Source organism: Haplochromis burtoni, unplaced genomic scaffold (genome assembly GCF_018398535.1).
Source record: "Haplochromis burtoni strain Fernald_Lab_line unplaced genomic scaffold, NCSU_Asbu1 Contig_1056, whole genome shotgun sequence".
In the NCBI taxonomy this organism is placed as follows: domain Eukaryota; kingdom Metazoa; phylum Chordata; class Actinopteri; order Cichliformes; family Cichlidae; genus Haplochromis; species Haplochromis burtoni.
This window is the reverse complement of record NW_024583417.1, coordinates 35,359-57,560: the sequence shown is the minus strand read 5'-3', so window position 1 is coordinate 57,560 and position 22,202 is coordinate 35,359. Positions and strand designations below refer to the sequence as shown.

The 22,202-nt window shown below is 40.2% G+C and overlaps 1 protein-coding gene across 1 annotated transcript; it reads right to left on the bottom strand.

Annotated features, from left to right (window-relative positions):
* Positions 1 to 12,126: 12,126 nt before the first annotated feature.
* Positions 12,127 to 15,893, bottom strand: elf3 (E74-like factor 3 (ets domain transcription factor, epithelial-specific)). Its single transcript, XM_005951563.2, has 9 exons — positions 15,735 to 15,893; positions 15,441 to 15,601; positions 14,702 to 14,938; positions 14,437 to 14,550; positions 14,209 to 14,355; positions 14,036 to 14,122; positions 13,818 to 13,937; positions 13,412 to 13,607; positions 12,127 to 13,021 (listed from the first exon to the last, which is right to left on the bottom strand). The coding sequence occupies exons 2-9, from the start codon at positions 15,592 to 15,594 to the stop codon at positions 12,910 to 12,912; spliced, it is 1,167 nt and encodes a 388-aa protein (XP_005951625.1). The 5' UTR covers positions 15,595 to 15,601; positions 15,735 to 15,893; the 3' UTR covers positions 12,127 to 12,909.
* Between the last annotated feature and the right edge of the window lie 6,309 nt (positions 15,894 to 22,202).

The following is a 22,202-nucleotide window of genomic DNA, read 5'->3' as shown; positions in this document are numbered from 1 at the left end:
CTTGCCCCTGGAGGGGGGAACTGCACCCAGACCCAGGCGGTGTTACCCTTTTCCCTGCGGTGGGGGGAGGCAGACCGCCCCGACTCCGCAGCAGCAGGGAGGCCCCACACTCCAGACCGCAGTCGGACGGCCAACTCCTCTACCCCTCAACTCCTCTACCTTTCTTCTAAACCCAGTTCATCCCTCCCACCTTCCTCCCTCTCAAACTGTCTTATTGAGATTAGATCCTGGTTCTCCTCCAATATTCTCAAACTAAACAGTAATAAAACTGAAGTTTTACTTGTCGGTACACCATCTATCTTAACCAAATCCCACAGTTTTTCTATTAACACTGAACGTTCTCCCACGTTGTCAAGCTCTGTTTTGCAATTTTAACTTATTATGTATTTCATGACTACTGTTCCTTTTATTAATGTTGTTCTTTTGTAAGGTGACCTTGGGTTTTTGAAAGGTGCCCTCAAATAAAATGTATTATTATTATTAAAATTTTGTATTGTGGTCTAGACAACCTAAAATGTGATGTCCACATATGTAGACGCCAGGTTAAAGAAACAAAGGTGCAAAATTACAGAAATCTATCATTAAATCATATCAGTATTTTGATAGGTTGTGAGGTTGTGAGTAATCCATCCAACTTACATGGTTTATTAAAAGAATCAAATAACAGCATTTACATTTATGTTAGACTAAGTGCTTTATCCCACTTACAATGAAAATTAAAAAAACACTTGTTCATGACCTGTGTAGCATGTTAACACTATTGGAAGTAAAAATAACTTTAACTCCAATTTTGAAAACACAACTTTCTTTTGTTTGCTTTTTTTTTTTATAAAGCTCTGACTGTATTATGAGTCTGTGGTCTGGGAGAGAGTCTGTAACTCTGTCTGCAAATACAGGATATAATGACCAATGTTGGGCAATTAATTATATAGTTACTTCTTCAAAAAAGTAACTGAGTTATGCAAACAAAGTTTTTTGCAGCTGTTTACCTGAACAAGCAGCCAAGGTGTTTTTAAACAAACATTTCAAACTACTTACAGAACAATCAGCTGTTCTGCATCAAATCTGATGCCACACAAATTATTTGTGCCACTCCAAAAAATAATTTCTGTCCACTATGAGATGAAGGAGAACAACAGCCTGATACCTGCAGGCCTGACAGCAGCAGATGTGTCACTGCTGTAACACCTGTAACACTCAGCAGGCGCCTCATTGTTCTGACACACACAACAAAACTATTGACTACACTACACACTAACTACTCACTAACTACACAAGATTTGTGCAAAACGTCACAAATCTCTCACATCTCAAACACGCCGTCTCTCCTAAAACCTCCCCCTTCCTAAACAACTAAATGCCATGTTGCCATATAATTCTTTCATTGGTCGACATGGTACATTTTTCCACCAATAGGAAAGGCTGAGGGAGGGGGGCTGTTTTTGCTCACAGGCTTTCGAGCGTTTTCCTAATAAAACGCAGTTTTTACCGTTTCTTCCTGCAGTAAATATAAACAACGACAGTGTTCAGGAAGAAAACCAAAAATTGCAGATATTTTATCATAACTCTGGTTTTACGTGGCCGATCAACACAGTTTAAAAACTGCTATAAAGTCCACACTTTTCCCGTCAGTTGTTCCGTCTGTCCTGCTCACATCTCCAATGGTTGTACACGTTGTCATTAACGTATCTATGAAGCGCCTTGAGGCGACTTTTGTTGTGATTTGGCGCTATATAAATAAAATTGAATTGAATTGAATTAACTTGGCTTCACTCCTCATCAGCCACGCCACTTTGCTCGCTAAAACACCGGTGTCGGCACATAAGGACGTTGTCAGTCAACGACATTGATTAGCTGCGTATATATGAATGTGAATCGCATCATTGGCTGGACTATGGGATAAGGTGGCATCGTTCTGATCCCATACGAGAGCAGGAAGTCACTGACTCACACTGGAAAACAGAATTGTTAAAGTTTTAATTTTAATTTCAATTCAGGTTAGATATTATTTGTGCGCAATGCAGATTTTCTGTGCGCAGAGACCGTGCCAGCAGTGCGCACGCGCACAGCTTAGAGGGAACATTGGTCACACCCCAGGTGCAAACGACCATATCAGGTATTCCTCTCCACACCTACTGCAGTAAAATTAGCTGAGCGAAAGACCTGGTTACATCTGACACAGTGTAAACCTGCACGATGCATAACAAATCCCACACTTCCACGCAACAATAGTTGTGAACTAGAGAGAACTAGGGCTGTGCCTGACTGAAACCTCCAACTCCCCTGTAGCTGGAGGTTTGAGTCAGGCACAGTTAGAATCACGTGCCAGTTAATAAAAATGTAGACTGGATTAATTATCTTCATCACAATCAACAGAGATTTCTGAATCACACTTGAGATGCATTGAAGGAGCTCTGTGAACAACTCCTGCATTCAACTTCTCTGATGATTTGACACAACAGAATGGCACAACATGTTACTGGAAGAGAACACAACACCTGATGCCACTGTGATTTGAGCATTTGAATAGCTCACTAGCCTTGCTGATGAATTGACCGAGCACTCAGGGATAAGTGACCTCCCTGCCCTCCCTTCCACTGCTCTAACCAAGACCACCTACATGTATCACCGAGTGAGGCAGAAAGAGAATGACTAAAAGGACGATCTACAGCCCTATGATGACACTATGGACAGTAATGAAGTGTAATGCAATAATGACAGTTATACTGAAAATCCAGACAGGAGAGAGAGAGGTCTGGTGTAGTAGTAGAAAAACACAGTGCACTGCATTTGTGTAAATATTATGAAGGAGTGTTGCATAAACAGGAGGCAAATGATAGAAAAAGTATTAAATTTATGCATCACACCCTGAAATTAAAGCTACGCAACTCTGTTTACTCTTTGTCCTTTTCTCAGGCTTTGATGTGGCTCCTCTGCCATCTGTTGTCCAAAGCACAGTCAGAGTCATATACAAGTACACCATGTGACTAAACTAAACATATATCTACCAGGATAACTTTGGAAGACGTGTAGAAATGACACTTGCAGGATTGCCCCAGTGAACACTGGCATAGATGTTTGTTGTGTATGGTATTGCTTCCTTGCAAGTAAAGTAAACATGTTGGAACTCGTTACTCTGTCTCACTTCATAAGAGAATTTTTCCAACAGAGAAATTCAAGGATTAAATGAGTAAAATTAATAATCTACTTTGACCATGAGCCACTCTTGTATGTTTATTTTTAAGATTTCAGAAAGTGTTTAAATCCCATGTTATTCAGACTTCCTGTCATATACAGTTAGCGCTCGGATTTATGAATGACAAGGACTTTTTTGACATACATTTAAAGATACAGCCTTATGACAGACAACCACTCCTTGGAAATGACCTCAAATACCTGAACCTCTTGCCAGGAAGTGTTTACTGATTGATTTTTATGACATTTACTGCCAACAGTAAATGTTGCTGAGTTTATGAGTTTGATTCATGTAAATCAGAAGATGTTAGAAAGATGATTATGGAGTTGATCCACCTTATTAAGGCTGGATCAAGAGGATGAAAAGACTTCATTTTGGGTTTAGGTATGCACCATTGACGTACAATGTCAATTACTGCGAAGTTGTTTATTTATTTACTACTTAGAGACCATATATTGAAATAGCAGTGTCTGTCTTTCATCCAAACTCCTGCTGAAAAACTGGTTTGCCACTTGAAGTGTTCTGGAGATGAAACAAATGCATTCAAGGTTGCATTTTTACAACAATTGGTAATTAAATTTTCCATTTACTAGGAGACAGGAGAAACATTTTACTGATACTGACTGAATGTAAATCAGCAGCGGCAGGTAGTGATAGTCATATATTGAAAATATTACTTGTGATGTTACTGAGAAACTCCACAGACTTTGTCTTAATAGGTTTCGGCATGCAACAGCTGGAGCTTACTATGTGAGAACTACTGTGCAAAACTGCTGAGCCACACCTGTTCTTTAAATTTCACTGAGAAAGTCAAAAAGTGAATATTCGGTATGACCATCAGTGGAAGAGTGGCAGTCAAGAAGTCATTCTTAAGGAAGGGGAACTAGATTCTTAAAAAAGGGCTAAGTTAGGCCAAATAAATTCTTCAACAAAGCCTGAACTCCTCTGGGCAATGTTTCTTGTCATTTCTTATGAGAAAGTCGTCTTCAGGAATAGTTCTCCATGCTTCTTAACCCCTTAGCAGTCCTATTAGTCCCCTAAACCATCCAATGTCCCGTGGGCGGTACGTCCGACTGCTAACAGTTTAAAGTACATTCTTGGACTTTCCTGTCTTTGTCATGGCCAATCATCGCCGGTCGACCTGTCTGTTGTGTTTGCATGTGTGTGGTCTCTCCTTTTTTCTCCCCGTCTCACTGTGTGTTTGTTTATTTTTGTGTGGAAGCATTTCCACATTTCCGGAAGTCTGGGCGCTGGGTGGCATCTGACCTGGAACTGTTCTCCCACTGAACCCAACCACGCCTGCAGCTAATTGCTTCACCGGCCGCTAAATGCACCTTGGGGGGCTTGGGGTGAAACGGCATTTCGATACGCGGTATACTGTGTATATTGTTGTATTGACAATAAACATCTTGAATTGCACTGAATGATTTGAATAATTATCCGCCATCTTGGGCAGACCTTTATAATGGTGTGATGGGGCAGCTGTCAGCGCTGGAACGTTGAGTTAAGCCTGGCTGTACTGCCGTGGATAGCAGAAGAATCGTGTGGTACTGAAGGATTACCTAGTCACCGTGTGTTTGTGTTTCACTAGGAATTATTGTCTGGAGCACGGAGTTGCACTGGACCGACACGGACACTGTTAGGAGCTGGGAGAAGTTTTGGAAGTAGATTGTGTACAGAACGGCGTTCAACTTGTTTCACTGTAACTAAATGCACTCGTCTTATCTCAAGGAGTCTGCTCATCCCCTTCACTGTGACACTCTTTTTCTGTTCTCTGATTCCACGGTGCTTCAATAATGTTCGGTCTGGGCCAGTCCTTGACTCATAGTGTTTAATTAATGAATTCTATCAATGGATAGAAAAAACTTGGGAATTGCGTCATGCTGTTTCCAATTGACTGAGTCTTTACAGCCAATCAGATGCTTTCCAAATGGTATTGCATTGTGGATTAAACTCTAAGTTTCTGCATTCATAATTTTGTCAGTTTGAATAAGATCACCAACACCACTGTCCCCAAACCATGACAGACTCTCCATCATCCATTAAGACCTGTTGCCACTTATGTTTCAGTCCAGGTTTTGTATAATTTGGCCTAACTTAGCCCTTTTTTAAGAATCTAGTTCCCCTTCCTTAAGAATGACTTCTTGACTGCCACTGATATCGGATGAGGCTTTGGTGATCTAATGAAAGGCCAGATGCATCTCTCAGGTCCTGCGTTCTCTCAGGTGGGGTGTCACATTTTGACCTAAGGACTTTCAGGCCTTGGGTGCATTCCACAATACAGAGACACAAGAATTTGTTTTGTTCATATCATGTCTAAATGGTCGAATGACAATAAAGTCTGAACTAAAGTTTGTGTAAAGGAAATGAAAGAATATCATGAGAATATCAGAGGGTTTACTACATAGAAATGGCATTTGATGATTGCTGTTATGTATTTCTTTTCTCAGTGTGGCATTGTCATTATACTGGTGTACCAGCCCCATAAAAAAAGGTTAATCATTTCTAATTGACTGCCCTGCCCAGCAGGGTGTACCGTATGACTTGTGTCTCTGGATGTCACTTGAGTGTAGGATAAAATAATGCATTTGTTCAATGATCATGCTACCACATACTTCTTCTCTTGAATTTCTCAGTGGCTAACATTAGCTTTGCTCAGCACAGCCTCAAACCTATGCTACTTTGGAAATAATGTAGATTGCACACATATACACACGTATTTGTGTAACTGTGTGAGGTTTCATTGAGGGATGGACACTGCGTGGCACACAAAGCAAAATTATAAAAGGTTAGTTTAATGACTGCATGTAAGGGCGTAATGACTCTCCATGTGTTTATCCAGTGACATTGTGCTGAGATCACAGCAGTAAAAATCCACCCCCACCCTCCCTTTCCCGTGTTTTTTCTGGCACTGATCATGAGGTTTCCAGTAAGCTACGTGCTGCACACAGCTTTTGGCTAGCGGCCAAATGTACCTGCTCGACAGGTATATTGACCTAGAAGGAGGTGAACAGTCTTTTCCACTTACAACAGGTAAATGTGTGTGTGTGTTTGTGTGCGCGTGTGTGCACGTGTGTGTGTGTGTGTGTGTTTTCTCGTGAAACTCACCAGCTAGATCATTAACAGGTCTAACAATAACACTGACAGGATAAAAAGCTACCTTGTTGTGACAGACAAGGCTCTGACCTAAGTTACATGGTAAATAACCTACAATGCTTTTGAGAGTTTTGAACACCTTTTTGTACAAGTGCATGATTACTAACTATATGGCATTCAGGTACAATGCATACAACCCCCCCCCACACACACACACACACACACCACCACCACCACTTCTATTAGACACTTTTCACTTTTTGAGCAAACTAAACAATTACTAAGAGTGCACAGCACATTCTGACAACTGCAGAAAAGAACTAATATAGCTGGTTTTACAGTTAACAGCAGCTTTACCATTCACTATTCTGCCTAGGTTAGGTCAGGTCTGACTCGAGCGCACGAAACAGATGTGAATGGGTCTGGAGACGCCAGTTATATTAACTGTATGTTGTCTGTACCATCTTTCATTTTGTTTAGTATTTTGTCATTGACACAGCCCTTGAAAGAACAGGCAACAAACAGCAATCTGACAACCATTAGGTATCAGGATGAAGTCCTTGGGCCCACTGTCAGACTCAGTGCCGTACTTAAGTGGAGAGAGCAGTTCCTACAGGATGAAGGAATTAACACCACTGACTGGCTCCCCATTTAGCTGACCTAAATCCAGTAGAACTCCTCTGGGACAATATGTTTCAGATCTAGGGGAAATACCCCAGTACACATTTCACTGTTTTATGCATACAGGCACGTGGGGGCTGTACAAACTACTACTGTCTTTGAATTCAGCCCTGTGTAGATTGATCGTTTTGAGTTCTAATGCTTTAACAAAGTTCTTTACGAAAGCTGTAGCCAACCTAACTGACCATCCATCCATCCATCCATTCGCGTCTGCTTATCCTTTTCAGGGTCGCGGGGGGCGCTGGAGCCTATCCCAGCTGTCGCAGGGCAAGAGGCGGGGTCCACCCTGGACAGGTCGCCAGTCTGTCGCAAGGCCAACACACAGGGACAGACAACCATTCACTCCCGCATTCACACCTATGGGCAATTTGGATTAATCAATTAACCTATCCCCACAAACTATATATAATAATATATAGTTAATAATAATTAATAATAATAATTATAATTACTCCTTGAGCAACAAGGCTTTATATACAACAACAGTGCCCTTACTCTACCTCTTATCTTTCTATTCTGTATTTCCAGTTATCTCAAAGATTTCCTCTTGTATCTTAGGAGTTTTTTTCTCACTTATTGCCAAATGTTGATCAAGGAGGAATTTTGTGGCATAGTTATTCAGTAAACTACATGAACTATATATTAATGCAAAGCATAAATATATTTAATACCTATTCATATGTTGCTGAAGAAAATCAGATATGTAATTAAAAGCAATTTCTTACTAAAGTCTCAGGTAAATGCCACTTCCATCAAATCAAGTTTTTATGTTGCAGCCTACCCTACTAGATGTTATCGTGCCCCATCACGAATAACAGGTCTGACCTGTAGCGAACAAAGCTGAAAGCAGAAAATGTCTGCCAGAGTTAACTCTGAAAGAAGCAGACTGAGAAATGTGAAAACCACAAACAAACATTAGCTTCTACATTTTAGAAATCAAACAGTCGTGCCTTGATAGTGTGCAGCAGTTAAAAGTACCACATTTAGCTAAATAGTAATTATTTCATTATTCCATCACACAGCACACACAGCACACCTGCACTATCTATAGACTGTTTTTACTGATACTTGTTTGCCTTAACTCAAAAGTGATACAACATATTGATCATGTCTGAACTTTAATAAAAAGTAAAAAGACTTTCATAACACTGCCAGGTGCATAGGTACTAATTATGTTGTTAAAAGGTGACTAGAAGATTCCATTGTTACACAACGGAAAAGAAAAAAGCCATTCCAACAAACAGGTATTACTAGTCCTTATGGTAAAACACGAGTGAGTCTACAGCATGGACCGGTATGAAGCTATGTTTTTTTTTTCGTTTCATAACAGTGCTTTCTGTTCGCAGTACAAGTAAAAAAAAAAAAAGAAAGAAAAAAAGCTAAAGATAATGTGGCCTGTTTTTTTGTAACAATGCACAATGGACTTCCATGCAACGTCTGATATCTGCAGAGTTCTCTTTAGCTTTGTGTAGGGTTTATCCCACATGTGCATGGTGAATGGACAGCATGTCATGGTCCTGGGTCGGTGACCCAGCGCTTTTAGTTTGTTATCATTTTCTAGATGATTGTTTAGGTTCTGTGTTATATTCGGTCTGCCTCTGAGTCTGCGTCTGTATCTGTCTGTCTATGGTGTCACCCCATCTGTTTGTGAATCTGTCTGTTTAGTTCAATTGCCTGGTTCCATGTGTCTGAGTTTCCTGTTTTATTGTGAAGGTCCGTGTCGTATGTGAGTGTGATCAGTTTACGTTTCCCCTGTCCCGTCAGCCCAGATTCCTCCCAGCTGTGTTGCCCTCTTGTCTCTCATCCCCTGATTACTGGTGTGTGTATTTAAGCCCTGTGTGTTCTCCTGCCTGTTGCCGGTTCGTCTGTATTACTCAGTGTCAGTCTGTGTATCCACCGTATCTTCTCCTTGCTGTTCATCGTCATCCTCCTCTGCTCGTTTTCATTTAGGTTTGTGCTCTGTAGTTTAGTTGTTTCCCAGTTTAGTTTAGTTCGAGCCCCGTTTGCTGTTTGTCCACATTCTTTTTGTGTTCAATAAATCACCTTCACTTCTCTACGACTGCCTGCGATTGGATCCTCATTTATTCCACACGGCTCGCCTCGGCAGCCGTGACAGAGCACTTTTCTACTTTGCCTCAGGACTCAAATCACTTTATACAACTTGCCTCATTCACCCTTTCTATGCATTTTCTGCTTAAAGTCAAGTATTTACACAGATCAGAGATAAATCTGCAGACTGGGGCAGTCAAGGATCAAACCATCAAAGGTCAGATTATTAGATGACCTGCTATACAGCCACTCTATATGCATGTTGTTCACATTCAGTTCCTCTGATAGAAGTGAGCAGTATAAGATTAATATATACTTGCATATTTGCAAGGTTAGGGGATTATCATATAAAGCCAGTATTTTAAATGGAAGAATAATTGCAGTTCGGTCAGCCAATTGCAGAGTTAGCTTGATCTTGCATGCTCAAGTTGTTGGGCAGAAACCATGTGCTGTCCATAATCGTTTTATGCTGAGATAATATGGACAGTAAATCATTCAAAGTTTCCCATTTTTATTCTATTTTATCCATCAGGATAAAAAAAAAAGGGTTCCATCTTTTTTATGGAATACTAACATCATAACATCATATTGTTATTAGCACAACAATCTGTAGGCAACTTAGCGTAAGCAAATGGAGATGCCACAATCTTAAACTCAACAGAGACAAAGAAACCCCTTCCAATAGTAATGAAGGTCTTATTTGTATCTGGATATTCTGTTCTAAAGGTTCTTAAGTAATAGTTCTCTGAAATTGTATCTCTCCTATCTCTCACATTATTGACTTGGATTCTTAGTCTTGTCCTTAATCCTAAATATTTTTCAAAGATTTTGACAATTTATTCTGTAATAATGTTAAAAATAAAGAATATTTTTAACCTGCCTGTGTTGTGAAAGAAGACAACAAAAGAAAACATCTATTTAAAATCGAAACTGCCTGCATTTATTTTTCCCCCTTACTTTATGAACATGTTTTGTTTTTTTATTGTAATTTAAGATGTTATCTCAGTCAGAGTAATAATAATGATCCATTTTAGCTACTTGGGGTTAAACTGGATCAGTTTTTGCATCTGACAGCATTAAAATATGAAAAATTGTAACATTATTTTCAGCTGCAAAAAATGTGTGATGAGGCTGTTCCAAGATTTTAGACCATTAGTATTGTTCACCCATACTGATGGTCTAAAACGGAGGTTTACGGGAAACTTAAAACTGAAACACATGGCATGTCTGTGTATGTATTCTATGGGAGAGTAGGGACAACACAGTTTCTGTGGGCGCTCGATACAGCTGCAAGAACTGTTTGCATCATATTTGCATATTTGAGGGTGGCTGTATCTTAGGAGGTACAGCAGGTCATCTAATAATTGGAAGGTTGGTGGATGGTGCAGACGAAAGACTGTCTGCTCCAGTCTGCATTTTACTGTTTGCTTGGGCAAGATAATAACCTCAAGTTTGTCTCGGATGCCATAGTAAATGTATGTGAAAGCACTTAAGGATCAAAAATCTGTGAACTGGGGAGTCAGGTTTCAAACCGCTTGCTCTACCTCCTGACCACCCGGAGTTTGCCACCCTTCCTGATTTCTTGTTTTTTGTATGCTTGTCATGATTAAATGTTTGAGATCGTCAAACAATTGTAAATATTAGACAAAGTAAATGCAAAATATACTTTCTAAATGAAAGTGTTTATTATCATTATTATTATTATTATTATTGTTGTTGTTGTTGTTGTTGTTATAGCAGCAACAATTGCAATCAAGTGTTTGCAATAACTGGCAATGAGTCTTTTATGGAGCTTTGGAAGAATTTTGGCCCACTCATCTTTCAAAACTGTAAATATCAGCCACAATTTTTTCAAGTATGTAGTTTTCAAGCATGAACTGCCTTTTTGAGGTAATGCCACAGCATCTCACTCACACTCAGGTCAGGACTTTGGAGTGACTAGGCCACTCCAAAGTCTTCCTTGTGCAGAACCCAAGTGCACTTCAGTTTCAACACATTCAAGAAGATATGAAAAGTCAATGATTGAAGAAGCCATTTGTTGCAGGAAGTGGAAGCAAATCATGAATGAGGTCCCAAAACCAGGACCCCTTCCTCTTCCAATTACCAATTAAAGGACAAAAGAAGTAGAAGATTGATTAAGGTTTACTAGTAAATTGCAACAATTCCATAATGTTGTTGCCATTTGGACTTTCAGTTAAATATTTTCTAATCATTTTTGGCTGATATGTTTTCAGGACAAACAAATATATATAAAAAGGTTTTAATCATCTGTTTATTTATGTCACACAGACATTTATTCTTTGTAGATAGGTCTAAAGTTTATCAATATAAATATATCTGGCGTGCTTCCAAATAACCTGAACCATACATGAATGCAATATGAAAGGGTTCATTTCATAAACAGGTTGTTGGCAATGGATACTGTAACGTACTTTATAGTTTGTGAATCTGTTGTCATTTGAGACTGGCAACCATAATGAAGCGTCCAGTGAATGTCTACTGTTTCCTCCAGTGTTTCCTCGGAGGGCGCTCTCTGCACCGGGGCTGTTATTGACCGTGGCTGCCGGGTCTCTGGGGTCCTCTCAGCCTGGTTGGGGGGCTCCTTTGTCTCCCTCCGGCTGTGTGCCCAGCCCGGAGGCTGCGGTCTGTGACCGGCTCCCGGTGCAGACGGCTCTCTGTTATAATGTTTCCTCACTTGGCTCATGCGAGCCCAGCCCAATTTTTACTCTTTAAGTATGCGCGTGTGTGTATGTGTGTGTGGGTGGGGGTGGGGGGATATATGTGTATTGAGAGTGTGTGGAGTGAGTTGGAGGGTGGGGTGGGCTGCTTTTAACTATGTAAAGCACTTTGTGCTACATTTTTTCTGTATGAAAAGTGCTTTATAAATAAAGATTGATTGATTGATACTGTTACTTAATTGCGTCTAATTTCGTCTACTCATAGGTTTTGGTTCTGTCCCAGCCTTTTCTCCGGCATCCTGCAGCTCTTGTTGTAGGACTTTCCAACCCCCAACACTTTCACTAATGAGGTATCCAATATGTTTGTTTCAACAACATGCTCACTAATAATGAAGTATGTGGAAAAAACAGTTCCCAAACAGAAAGTTGATACATGTCAAAATTTATTTATATAAAAAGCCATAAAAACAATATGCCATGCAATTCACATAATTCACATAATGATTGACATAAGATTTACTCCCCTCATCAATCCAGAGATCGGTGATTACATTAAAACAATCACACAAACTGCAACAGATTTCTGACTGATTCACACCAACCAGTCATGTTCAAATTCAGACACTTATGAACTACTCTGTACTCAAACATTGTGTAAACACACTTTATAATAAGTGATACCAAAAGACATGTAGTGCACATCTTTACTTTGTTAATGTGAAGTAACTTCTACATTTATTTCTAGCCAAGATTTTTTGTTTTTCCAAACTTATGTTACACTAAGACACAATGTTTTTTTACGTGAAAAAAAAACTGTGATATGGGAAAATGACAGAAAAGGTGTTTATAGTGCTACAGTAGCTAATGAAGACGAGAGTCCTGCATCAACAAAAACAAGTAAATACCAGAATAAAATCTGTTCATCTGTACGAGGTTTGCTTTTTCAGCCTTTACTGTAGGTACTTGCACTCACAAGTATCTATAACAATTTAAAAACATGTGAAACGTCATATTGGTTCATAAAACCTACTAGAGCCATAAACACTGGCTTACATTTTCTGTAACACCTTCCTTCTAAAGGAAGTTAGTGTCTTAAACATTTGGGGCAGCAAGGATTTTTTCAGACAGGCAACATGGTTAGGCATTTATAGTTGCTGAACTGCTGCTCTGACTGGCTTTTCAGTTCTTACCCACTTAGTAACTAATGTCTTACATAGTCATACCAATCTCCTCAATCTTCCAGCCACTGGAGTTTTTTCCAAACTTGTATACAAGCCTCCGGCCATCGACTCGTTCCAGAATCTCCCTCTTATAGTAATACCTGCAGATGGAGAAGTTTCAGTTACTTGAAGTTCAGCACATAGCATATCATCCCCTTCATCATCTGGTGCTCAGTTTAAAACAACTGAGCGTTTTATATGTGAAGCGGAGAGTTTTAATGAGCCTGCCATAACAATCTTCTGACTTCTGTGACCTGGAGGAGCTATGTATCCAGTGCAACTCTGAGTAGCTGGGCTAAAGTTTGATTCATAGTTAAAGCAAAAGCATCTGAAAAGTATCTTAAATGTGACGAAGCTGTCACTGCTGTTACTGCAGCATGTGTTTTTAGCCTTGTTACAATATTTTCTTCTGAATCATATCTGATTCAAATATCTGATTAAATTGTTGAGATTGAGGAAGAAGTAAAGGAAGGGCTGCTGCAAGAACTCACCTCATTGCACGGCTGAGCTTTTCATATGTCATGCTGCTGTTTTTCTTCTTCTGGCCCCACATCTGAGCCACAGCCTCAGATTTGAGGAACTTAAAGACACCCTCACGGCGGTCCTCCCATTTCATTAGGCCCTGATTCTTTTCTGGGTGGATCAGAATGTCTCTGATGAATTCCCACAGGTGAGTGCCACGAGGTGCTGAAGACAGTGGGACAAAATAAGCTAAATGTCTGTTTGCATGTGCATGCTGCATTAGCATAAAGCAAGCAAGAAGAAAAGATCAATATCTGTGGTCTAGTAAAGATGCAAATTAAATGCAAAATAGAATCTGTAAAATAGTTCAGTGTTCAGATGCATGCCTACTGAAACGGTTTTACATTATGAGTAAGACAGCATTTGTGGGCTTACCATGTTTGTTTTTCTTTGGATTGTCATATATGTTGCTGCTGTGCTCTCTGCTGACTTTAGGAGGTCGCCCCCGTGGTCGTTTCAATCGGGACTCTCCATTCTCTGGCTTGATGTACACTTCTGTCGATGAGATGGTGACTTATCAGAAATGAATCGAAATACAGGGAATGCAAATAACTTCAAACGTTTTTTGTTGTTGTTTTTTCTTGTTTACTCACTTGAAATCGGAGGGTAAGAGAACTCGGGGTCAGATTCGCTGCTGCCAGACTCTGGTGAACCGATGCTTGGAAAGCCAAACATGCCAGCTGAATACATGAGAGATATATTTTTGATGACATTCTTGAACTTGAATGATAACAAGTCTTGACAAATATGAAGATAAAATACTAACTGTTGGAGGAGGAGCTGTACTCGCTGTCAGAATGATTATCAGACAGGTAGCCAGTGTCTGTCAGTGGTGTCATTGGTTCCATGGTCAGAGTAGTCAGATCATAGTCATCCTGATAGTCAAATTCTCTTTTGTTGACAGCTTCTTCAGCTGTAAGTAGAAATTAGCAAGTCCACTTGTAAACTAGTCCACATAATATGTCAACTTTGAACATATCGGTATAAGATGTACCTTGACCAATTTTAATTGTGCTGAGTAGAGGAAAGTTCTGTCCAAGGTTGTCCAAGAAGTTGTCCAAGAGCTGGCAGGTCTCGTTCAGTTCTTGTCCTGATAACATCTGCATCTCTGGGGAAGGAAAGATTAGTTTACACGTATTTTTCATACATAAAAATAATTCTTCTTCACATAGCTAGATGTTAGAAATAGTTCAGTTATGTATGGATATTTTCAGCTGTTGCTGTCAGTAAATTGTTCCTGAATAACATAAGCATTTTACCAGGCATTTTGCTCTTGTGCTCCTGTAGACTCTGATAGAGGTGTGGGCCAAGCTGCACACCAAAGATCCCAATCATCTGCTCCCGGTTCATCTGGCAAAGGGCGGAGCCATCCATGGCACAGTTTGCCAGACTAAGGGTGTTTGCATCAAACTTGGTGCTCTCTACTTGGTCACTGATCCACTCCAACACATGATCTGCTGTCCAGTAATTAGGGTTGATCTGCCTGTACCCCTGACCTGCAGCGACAGCCAGAGATTATTTATTATTCCTGAGCTGTGCAGATACACAGTACACACTAAGCTTTAACAGAAATTTAGCATATTTTCATAAAAACCATGATCTTGGTTCATACACACAGGTTTGAATCTGACAATAAGGCACTTTTAGTTTAGCTTAACTCTATAGCCCGTCTCTAAGTTCGAACAAATAAAGTGAAACTGTTTTAACCATGAGGTCATAGCATTCTCCTGTTATGCGGTTATGCTGAGTTAAACATTACTTGCCTGGTAAATCATTTAGTGAGTGACTAAATAAGGTCAAAGCAAAGGTGGCTGAAGTTTGAAAGAGAGCGTCTGTTTACTTTGAGATTAGTCTGTAGCTGAAACTAGACTGGCCTGGTTAACTAAAGCTTCAAAGCCAAGAGACTTAACATGTTGAAAATCTTTTGTCTGACACAGATCAGCTAAACACGTGAATTGTGTGACAGTGCAAGGTCAGAAATAACATGTCTCTTCTCACCAGCTATGTTGGAACTGTATGCTGGATTGCTGATTTGCAGCGGACTGATGCTGGAAAGCATAGTGGCCTGATGTTGCAGCACATCTGGCAAACCAGTCTGATACATGGTTAGGTTAGCATGAGTCAGAACAGTGCTGAGGCACGGCGATGACATGGAGGCACTGTGAAATATAGAAAATGCTTCTTTACATCCCAGAAAAACTAGCAAACAGGAAACCAGCAAACAAAGCTTATTAAAAGCACGATCATTGAAGCGTAAAGCGATTATTTTAGTTAGGTATGTATATAATTTACCTGATTACAACACTGGCCACAATATGATGAAACAGAAAGACGTCCTAAGACAATCCAGTGTCAGGATTCTGCTGTTTGAGTACCACTGCCCTCTCTGGCTCGGTATCCACGGCAAAAAAATGTACCTGCTTTTACCTTATGAGCTTTATAGTTGTGGGGGATGGACTCAGGTAAATTCAGGGGAATTCCACCTGAACATGGCCACGCCTCCATTGCTACTCCTCCCCCAGTTTCCTGAGAACTTGATCAACAAAACAAACCTGCCCTGCCTTTTATTCTTCGCTTATATTTCTACATCATATTTTGTACACTGACTGGGCAGCTTTCATAGGCTTGTTTTTCCTTAGATTTTTGTTGCTTGACATTTCTTTTGTTCCATTACAGTTCTTATTCTAGGTCCCCTTTGAAATACTTTTACATTTCTACTGTTTTTGAACTAACTTGACATATTTAAATGTCAAGGTATTGACACAGACATGTTTCACATCAGTGAGGAAGGGGTGTGTGTGATAGACATTTGCAAATAGTCACGATCTAAAAAATAGACACAAAGAGGTACCTGTCCACACAGGACAGGTACCTTTATCAGTTTTGCCAGTCACCACAGGCAAACAGTGATAAAAGAATGTTATGTAGCTTCTCAAACTTCTACTGCACCCAGCTGCCTTGTTTGACACACACGAAGCTAAGTGCTAACCTCATATTTACCAGGTTACACACATAAACACACACAGGCACAGAGAGAGAGCACAGAGAAAGATTTTCATGGCAAGAAAAACTTAATTGAACCTTTGTATTGATCAACCTGTATCTTTAATACTCGTGTGAACATGAAAATATGACTTGTACATCCAAAATATCCAGCAGTAAGTTTTTGCCCAAAATATGTGCATTTTCTATCTTAGCCTTGATGTCCAGGATGACTGACATTTATTTTATGGACCTGCCTCACATATTTAGCCAGCTTTATGACTTCTGGGCCATATCTGACCTAGACTACGCTTGCAGACTGCACCATATCAAGCCTTTTGACCCATGTTTGTGGGGGAGCTGAGCTGTAAGTCCTAAAAGCAGCTCAGATTAGGCCTAAATGTGTCTGTTTCTAATTTACTCTGATTCCAAAGTCTCTACCAAGCTAAAACAAACCATACCTGCCAAACCTCTCATCAGTGCACAAAGCCTTCAGTTCATGTTGCCAGCAATGGCAACAGCTTAATGAAGTTATGTTGCCTGTTGACTTTAGAGGTGCTGTAAATTATTCTTACTCTGAAACTCTAGGAGCAGACAGCAGTCAGCACACTGTATGCCAGTGTTTCCCTCGCTCCAGTCAGAATCGTAGACTGTTAAAAGTGTCCGGCTCTCTTTACATTACTGTACCTAGATACCTGTAACACAGCTCAAAGCCTAGAGAAGTGTAAACTTAATCCTTACAACAGCAAAGAAATAGCAGTGGCCATATTGTTAGTATTGGTACTAATACTTGTTTAGATAAACATCAGAGGATATAAACACAAGAGGGCATGTTGATAATTATTCCATCCTAATGGTAAGATCGTCAGTATTTTGCAGACACAGTGTGTACGTACTCTGTCCAGGTGTCATATTGCAGAAAGAAACAGGTTTTCTGTGTTGCAGCAAACCAAAGCTACTGCTTGGCCTGGCTCAGTGCTGATACCTAGTGGTTAGTAATCTCCTGCCAAAGCCTACAGCATTTGTAAAGTATCTGTTCTGCTAATATAAAAAAGGATCTCTTACAATATGGCTTGGCTTGGCCAAGTATAGAAAGAAATACATAAAAATGTACCATTGAAATACTGTCAATTATTGCTTTTTTTAAAAAGGCTTTAAAAAGTGACATGTCATTCTTGTTACGTTTCAGGTCATATTAGAGTTTTGTTGTACTCTTTAATCTCTTGGGTGACTGTTTAGGGCTAGGGTCTGTGGTCCATTTAAAATAGTGTTTTTTCTTGTACTCTATCATTGATTCCAAAAGTAATCATGAAATTCAGCAACAGGAAGGTTTTCTACACGAGTGCTGTAACACGACGGCTGTAACTACCACAAAGTGTTTAACGCAGCACAGCGCAGATATTCATTTGTATGCAAATAAAAATAGGCATTATGGATTTTATTTTTTCGACTTACTGTGTTGAAATTTTTGCAGTGAAACACAAATATGCTCCCAGCAAGAGAAATAACATAGGAGAACACCGGAGAAATGAACTCACAAGTCATTTAACCAAATCAAAGTAAACTTTATTGTCATCTCTGCAGCCAGTGCAGCACACAGAGAGATGACACAACGAGGCTCCGGTTAAATCGGTGAAAAAAGCAAATAGCTAGATATAAAGGGAGTAATAAAAACCTACAAACTGGCCAGTCAGCATCAGCATTAGCAAAACAAGTAACTGCCTCTGTTATTCATAGGCCAATAAACACATCAGCAACAACAACAAAATGGATAGATGGGAGAGCCAGAAATTCACTCTGTATATTTAAGTTAGGAAAGAATAAAGGCGTAAGACCACAAAAGAACTCGTGCTTTAGGCTTTTGATGCATGCTTGGGGACATAGCAATAAGTAGACATCTGGTCCAACATTAAGCATTGCAATTATGAAAGCCTGCTTTCAGTGATAGGAACACCAGGAGACCAGACCCAGACACTTCCTGTTTGCTGAAATACTTCTCTCATACTGTTTTGAAAAGAAAAAGTAGAACAGTGCCAGAAGAAGAATGTGGTTTTCAATTTAAAAATAAATCACCAAGTTTGACTTTGGAATAATGTGTGTTGTACTTCAGTCATTTAGAATTTAGGCAAATTTTATGTATATCCGACGTGACATTTTTCACAGCTCATCTGACACTTGGATCTTCAATTCTTTGCACTTTTCGTCCCTATACTTGGCTTTTGCTGGAATCAGAAAACTGAGCTAGAGCAAAAAGACTCAGAATTTACATCACAGCGGTACAGAATTCACTGTTCTCATTTTTGTTAAGAATTAATGACATTCCAGTGCTACCATCAGATCATAATAAACTGATCAGTATTATTAGGAGAAAAGTCCTAAAACATATCACTTGTCTCTGGTCACAAAAGCAGGGTGAGACGTCACAGGCTCTTATTCAGAGTGAGAAGAAATATCAGGTGTGGACAGGTGGTGACGTGTGTCTGATAATCCTATTTCCTGCTAACCTTTGGAATCTGTTTCAGTCAGTAATTGCTAAAGAACATTGCTTTCTCCCAGATTTCACAATGCTGCTCACTCAGTTTCCCCAGCGGATTACAGGAATGCTACACAACAAGTTTTTGCTTTCATCGCCTGAAGACTAACGGACAAATTCTTTCATCGCTTTCAATTCATGCTCTTTTTCGTCACTCTTCATTGGTATATTGCTAAAGTTGGGGCATTTCGCAGATACCGTATAACAAAAAATATGCCTTTAGCCCAATCACAACCCACATTAAAGTTTTACTGTGACCCCCTTTCAAAAATATAGTTTCAATAAATGTAATTAGATTTATGCAACATGATGAAAAATTTAATGGTGTTTAACTATAATTATGTTGCAATATGAACATGACACCAGACATCTCAAACAGCAAAACAATATTAACTACAAATAAAGAACCGTGTGAAACCCAGTAATTAACCTCAGTGTGTGAAGAGGACTCTCCATTTACATGCACAAACTGGAGTCTATTAGATAGATATGATACAAACCACTGCAGCGCAGTACCTGTAATACCTACAGCATGTTCTAATCGCTCTAATAGGATATTATGGTCAACAGTATCGAATGCTGCACTGAGGTCTAGCAGGACAAGCACAGAGATGAGTCCACTGTCAGAGGCCATAAGAAGATCATTTGTAACCTTCACTAAAGCTGTTTCTGTGCTGTGCTGAGCTCTGAAACCTGACTGAAACTCTTCAAATAAACCATTCCTCTGCAGATGATCTGTTAGCTGTTTGACAACAGTATTTTTTCTCTAATGTTTACAAAGGTATTTCTGAATTCTACACTGCTATCATCGAGTCCATCCTCACCTCCTCCATCACCGTGTGGTATGCTTGAGCCACTATCAGGGACAAACAGAGACTGCAGCGTGTTGTGCGCTCTGCTGAGAAGGTGATTGGCTGCAGACTCCCATCTCTGCAGGACCTGTACACCTCCAGGACACTGCGGCGTGCAGCTCGGATCTCAGCTGACCCTTCTCACCCTGGACACAGTCTGTTTGACCTGCTCCCCTCAGGCAGGAGGCTCTGGTCCATTCACACCAGAACCTCTCGCCATAAGAACAGTTTCTTCCCCTCTGCTGTTGAACACATGAACAATAACCTTATGACTGTTCCCACCACTAACACATGACCCTACGCTGTGTTCACTGCATCATTCCCTGTTTGCACTGATCACCACCTGCACTCATGTATATATCTATCTACTTAGCACTTTTAATTCTTATTCTTATTTTTATATTTTCATGTCTATTTAAGCTTAATTTGTGACAGTATGTTTGCACTAAGCACCGCAGCAATTTCCTAATGTTGTAAACCTGCTCAACATTTGGCAATAAAACCCTTTCTGATTCTGATTCTGAAGAAGTTCATGAAGTCAGTACTAGTTAACATTAAAGCTCAACAGAGCTCTGACTTTTTGTCAGCTTGGCTATAGTGCTGAAAAGAAACCTAGGGCTGTTCATATTTTGTAAGATGTTTTAGCTTTACGGGGTTTTTTTTAAAGCTGCAAACTATTTCTCCAGGGTAAATAATGGTCTTCTAAATTTGTGATATGCATTTCTTCTCTGGCTTACAGGTTATCGGCTTAAAGGTGCTCTTTTGAGAATTTGAGAGACTCTCTTTGGATACTGTAACGCCTGTGAAAGAGTTTAAAAAAATTATTAACAATGTAATCAACCTCTGTTGGAGTAGCGTTCGGGTAGCTGCTGTGCTCTGTGTTGGTACAAGGCACTGAAGAGGATAACAGTGGATGAAAGAGCTAATGTGGATACAACTGTATTATTAAAGTTTGTGCATGAAACTGTCGTAAAGCCTCTGGTGTAAAAAAATCTGGTATTTTAGTGCAGTCAATCTTTGACTGAACCCACTACTGTTGATAACCTCCAGGACTTGGAGTGGGCATCTAGGGTTGACCATAACTGATTTCTGATTTGAGAGCAGTAGTGGTTTTTGATATGGGCGACGTGGGCGGTTGCCCAGGGCGGCATCGTGGTGGCGTGGGCATCACGGGCATCGGCAAAAAAAAAAATTGCTCATACTCACACTGCCCCGACGTCATGCCATTGGGGACGGCATAGACACCGATCGGTTTTCTATCGCCCATTTGCTCGGATCGATACTAGCCTGGTTAGATTGATTCTTTACTTTGAGTTCTGCTTGTTTGCTATGCTGTGCTTTCAGCAAAAACTAAACAGCCAGGTCGCTGGACTCGCCCTCCTGTGTCAGCGGAGAGCAGGCACACTTTGCCCCCCCTTATGTTTCGGTGTTGCGCCGACACGTCACGTGACTTAGACACTTTGGGGGTTATTGGGTTGTTGTCATGGTCCTGGGCCATGTTGGCCCAGTATTCTTAGTTTTCGTGTGTTTGGTATTTTGTTCCTTATTTATGCCTTGGTTCCTAGGTTGTTCTGTTAAGATGTTCCTTATTTGATTACCCCTGTGTATCTGTGAGCCCTCGTTTCCCCTCCTTGTGTTTTATTCCACGTTTTCCCAGCCCGTTATGTCCACGCTCTCCGTGCTCTCTCTCCTCCTGTCTGAACCTCTGTGTACTTCCTGTTTTACTTTGACAGTCTCTCGTCAGTATGCGTCATGTTGTGTTCACTCCTGCCGTGTCTCGTTACAATTATCTGTGTCAGCTGTGTTCCCTGTGTGCTCCCACTTCCCTCGTTAACCCTCTGTGTAATAGCAGTCTTAGCTCTGGAGTAGTACCAACTGGGTTCAAGCATGCTCTGGTGCAGCCAGTACTTAAAAAAATGAACCTTGACTCCTCTGTTCTTGCTCATTTCAGACATATTTCCAAGCTTCCGTTTCTGTCAAAATTTCTAGAAACAATTGTATTTGAGCAGCTACAATCCTTTCTAAATAGTCATAATATTTTTTCGAGAAGTTGCAGTCGGGCTTCAAAAACCCACCACAGTAAAGAAACTGGCCCCCTAAAAATTCTTAATGATATTTTATTAATCACCGATTCATGAGCCTCAGCTGTGCTCCTGCTTCTAGACTTAACTGTAGCCTTTGATACTGTTGACCACAGCATTCTGATCTCCCGTTTTGGAGCAATGTGGTATCAAAGGTGTCCCTTTGGAATGGTTTAGGTCTTACCTCTCCGAGAGGACTTTTTCCTATCCTTGGTGAGATCATTTTTATCCTTTAAAAACTTGGAACAAGCAATCCATGCGTTTCACTATATCAGGTGTGCATAATTATTAGTCAACTTCCTTTCCTTTGGCA

What these genes read in the sequence shown, in the direction of transcription:
- elf3 (XM_005951563.2), bottom strand. Translation starts at nt 15,594, where the DNA reads ATGTCATCGCCGTGCCTCAGCACTGTTCTGACTCATGCTAACCTAACC. An exon ending in CACAATTAAAATTGGTCAAG is followed by an intron (nt 14,356 to 14,436) that starts GTACATCTTATA and finishes TTCTACTTACAG; the next exon opens with CTGAAGAAGCTGTCAACAAA. An exon ending in TCCAAAGAAAAACAAACATG is followed by an intron (nt 13,608 to 13,817) that starts GTAAGCCCACAA and finishes CACTGTCTTCAG; the next exon opens with CACCTCGTGGCACTCACCTG.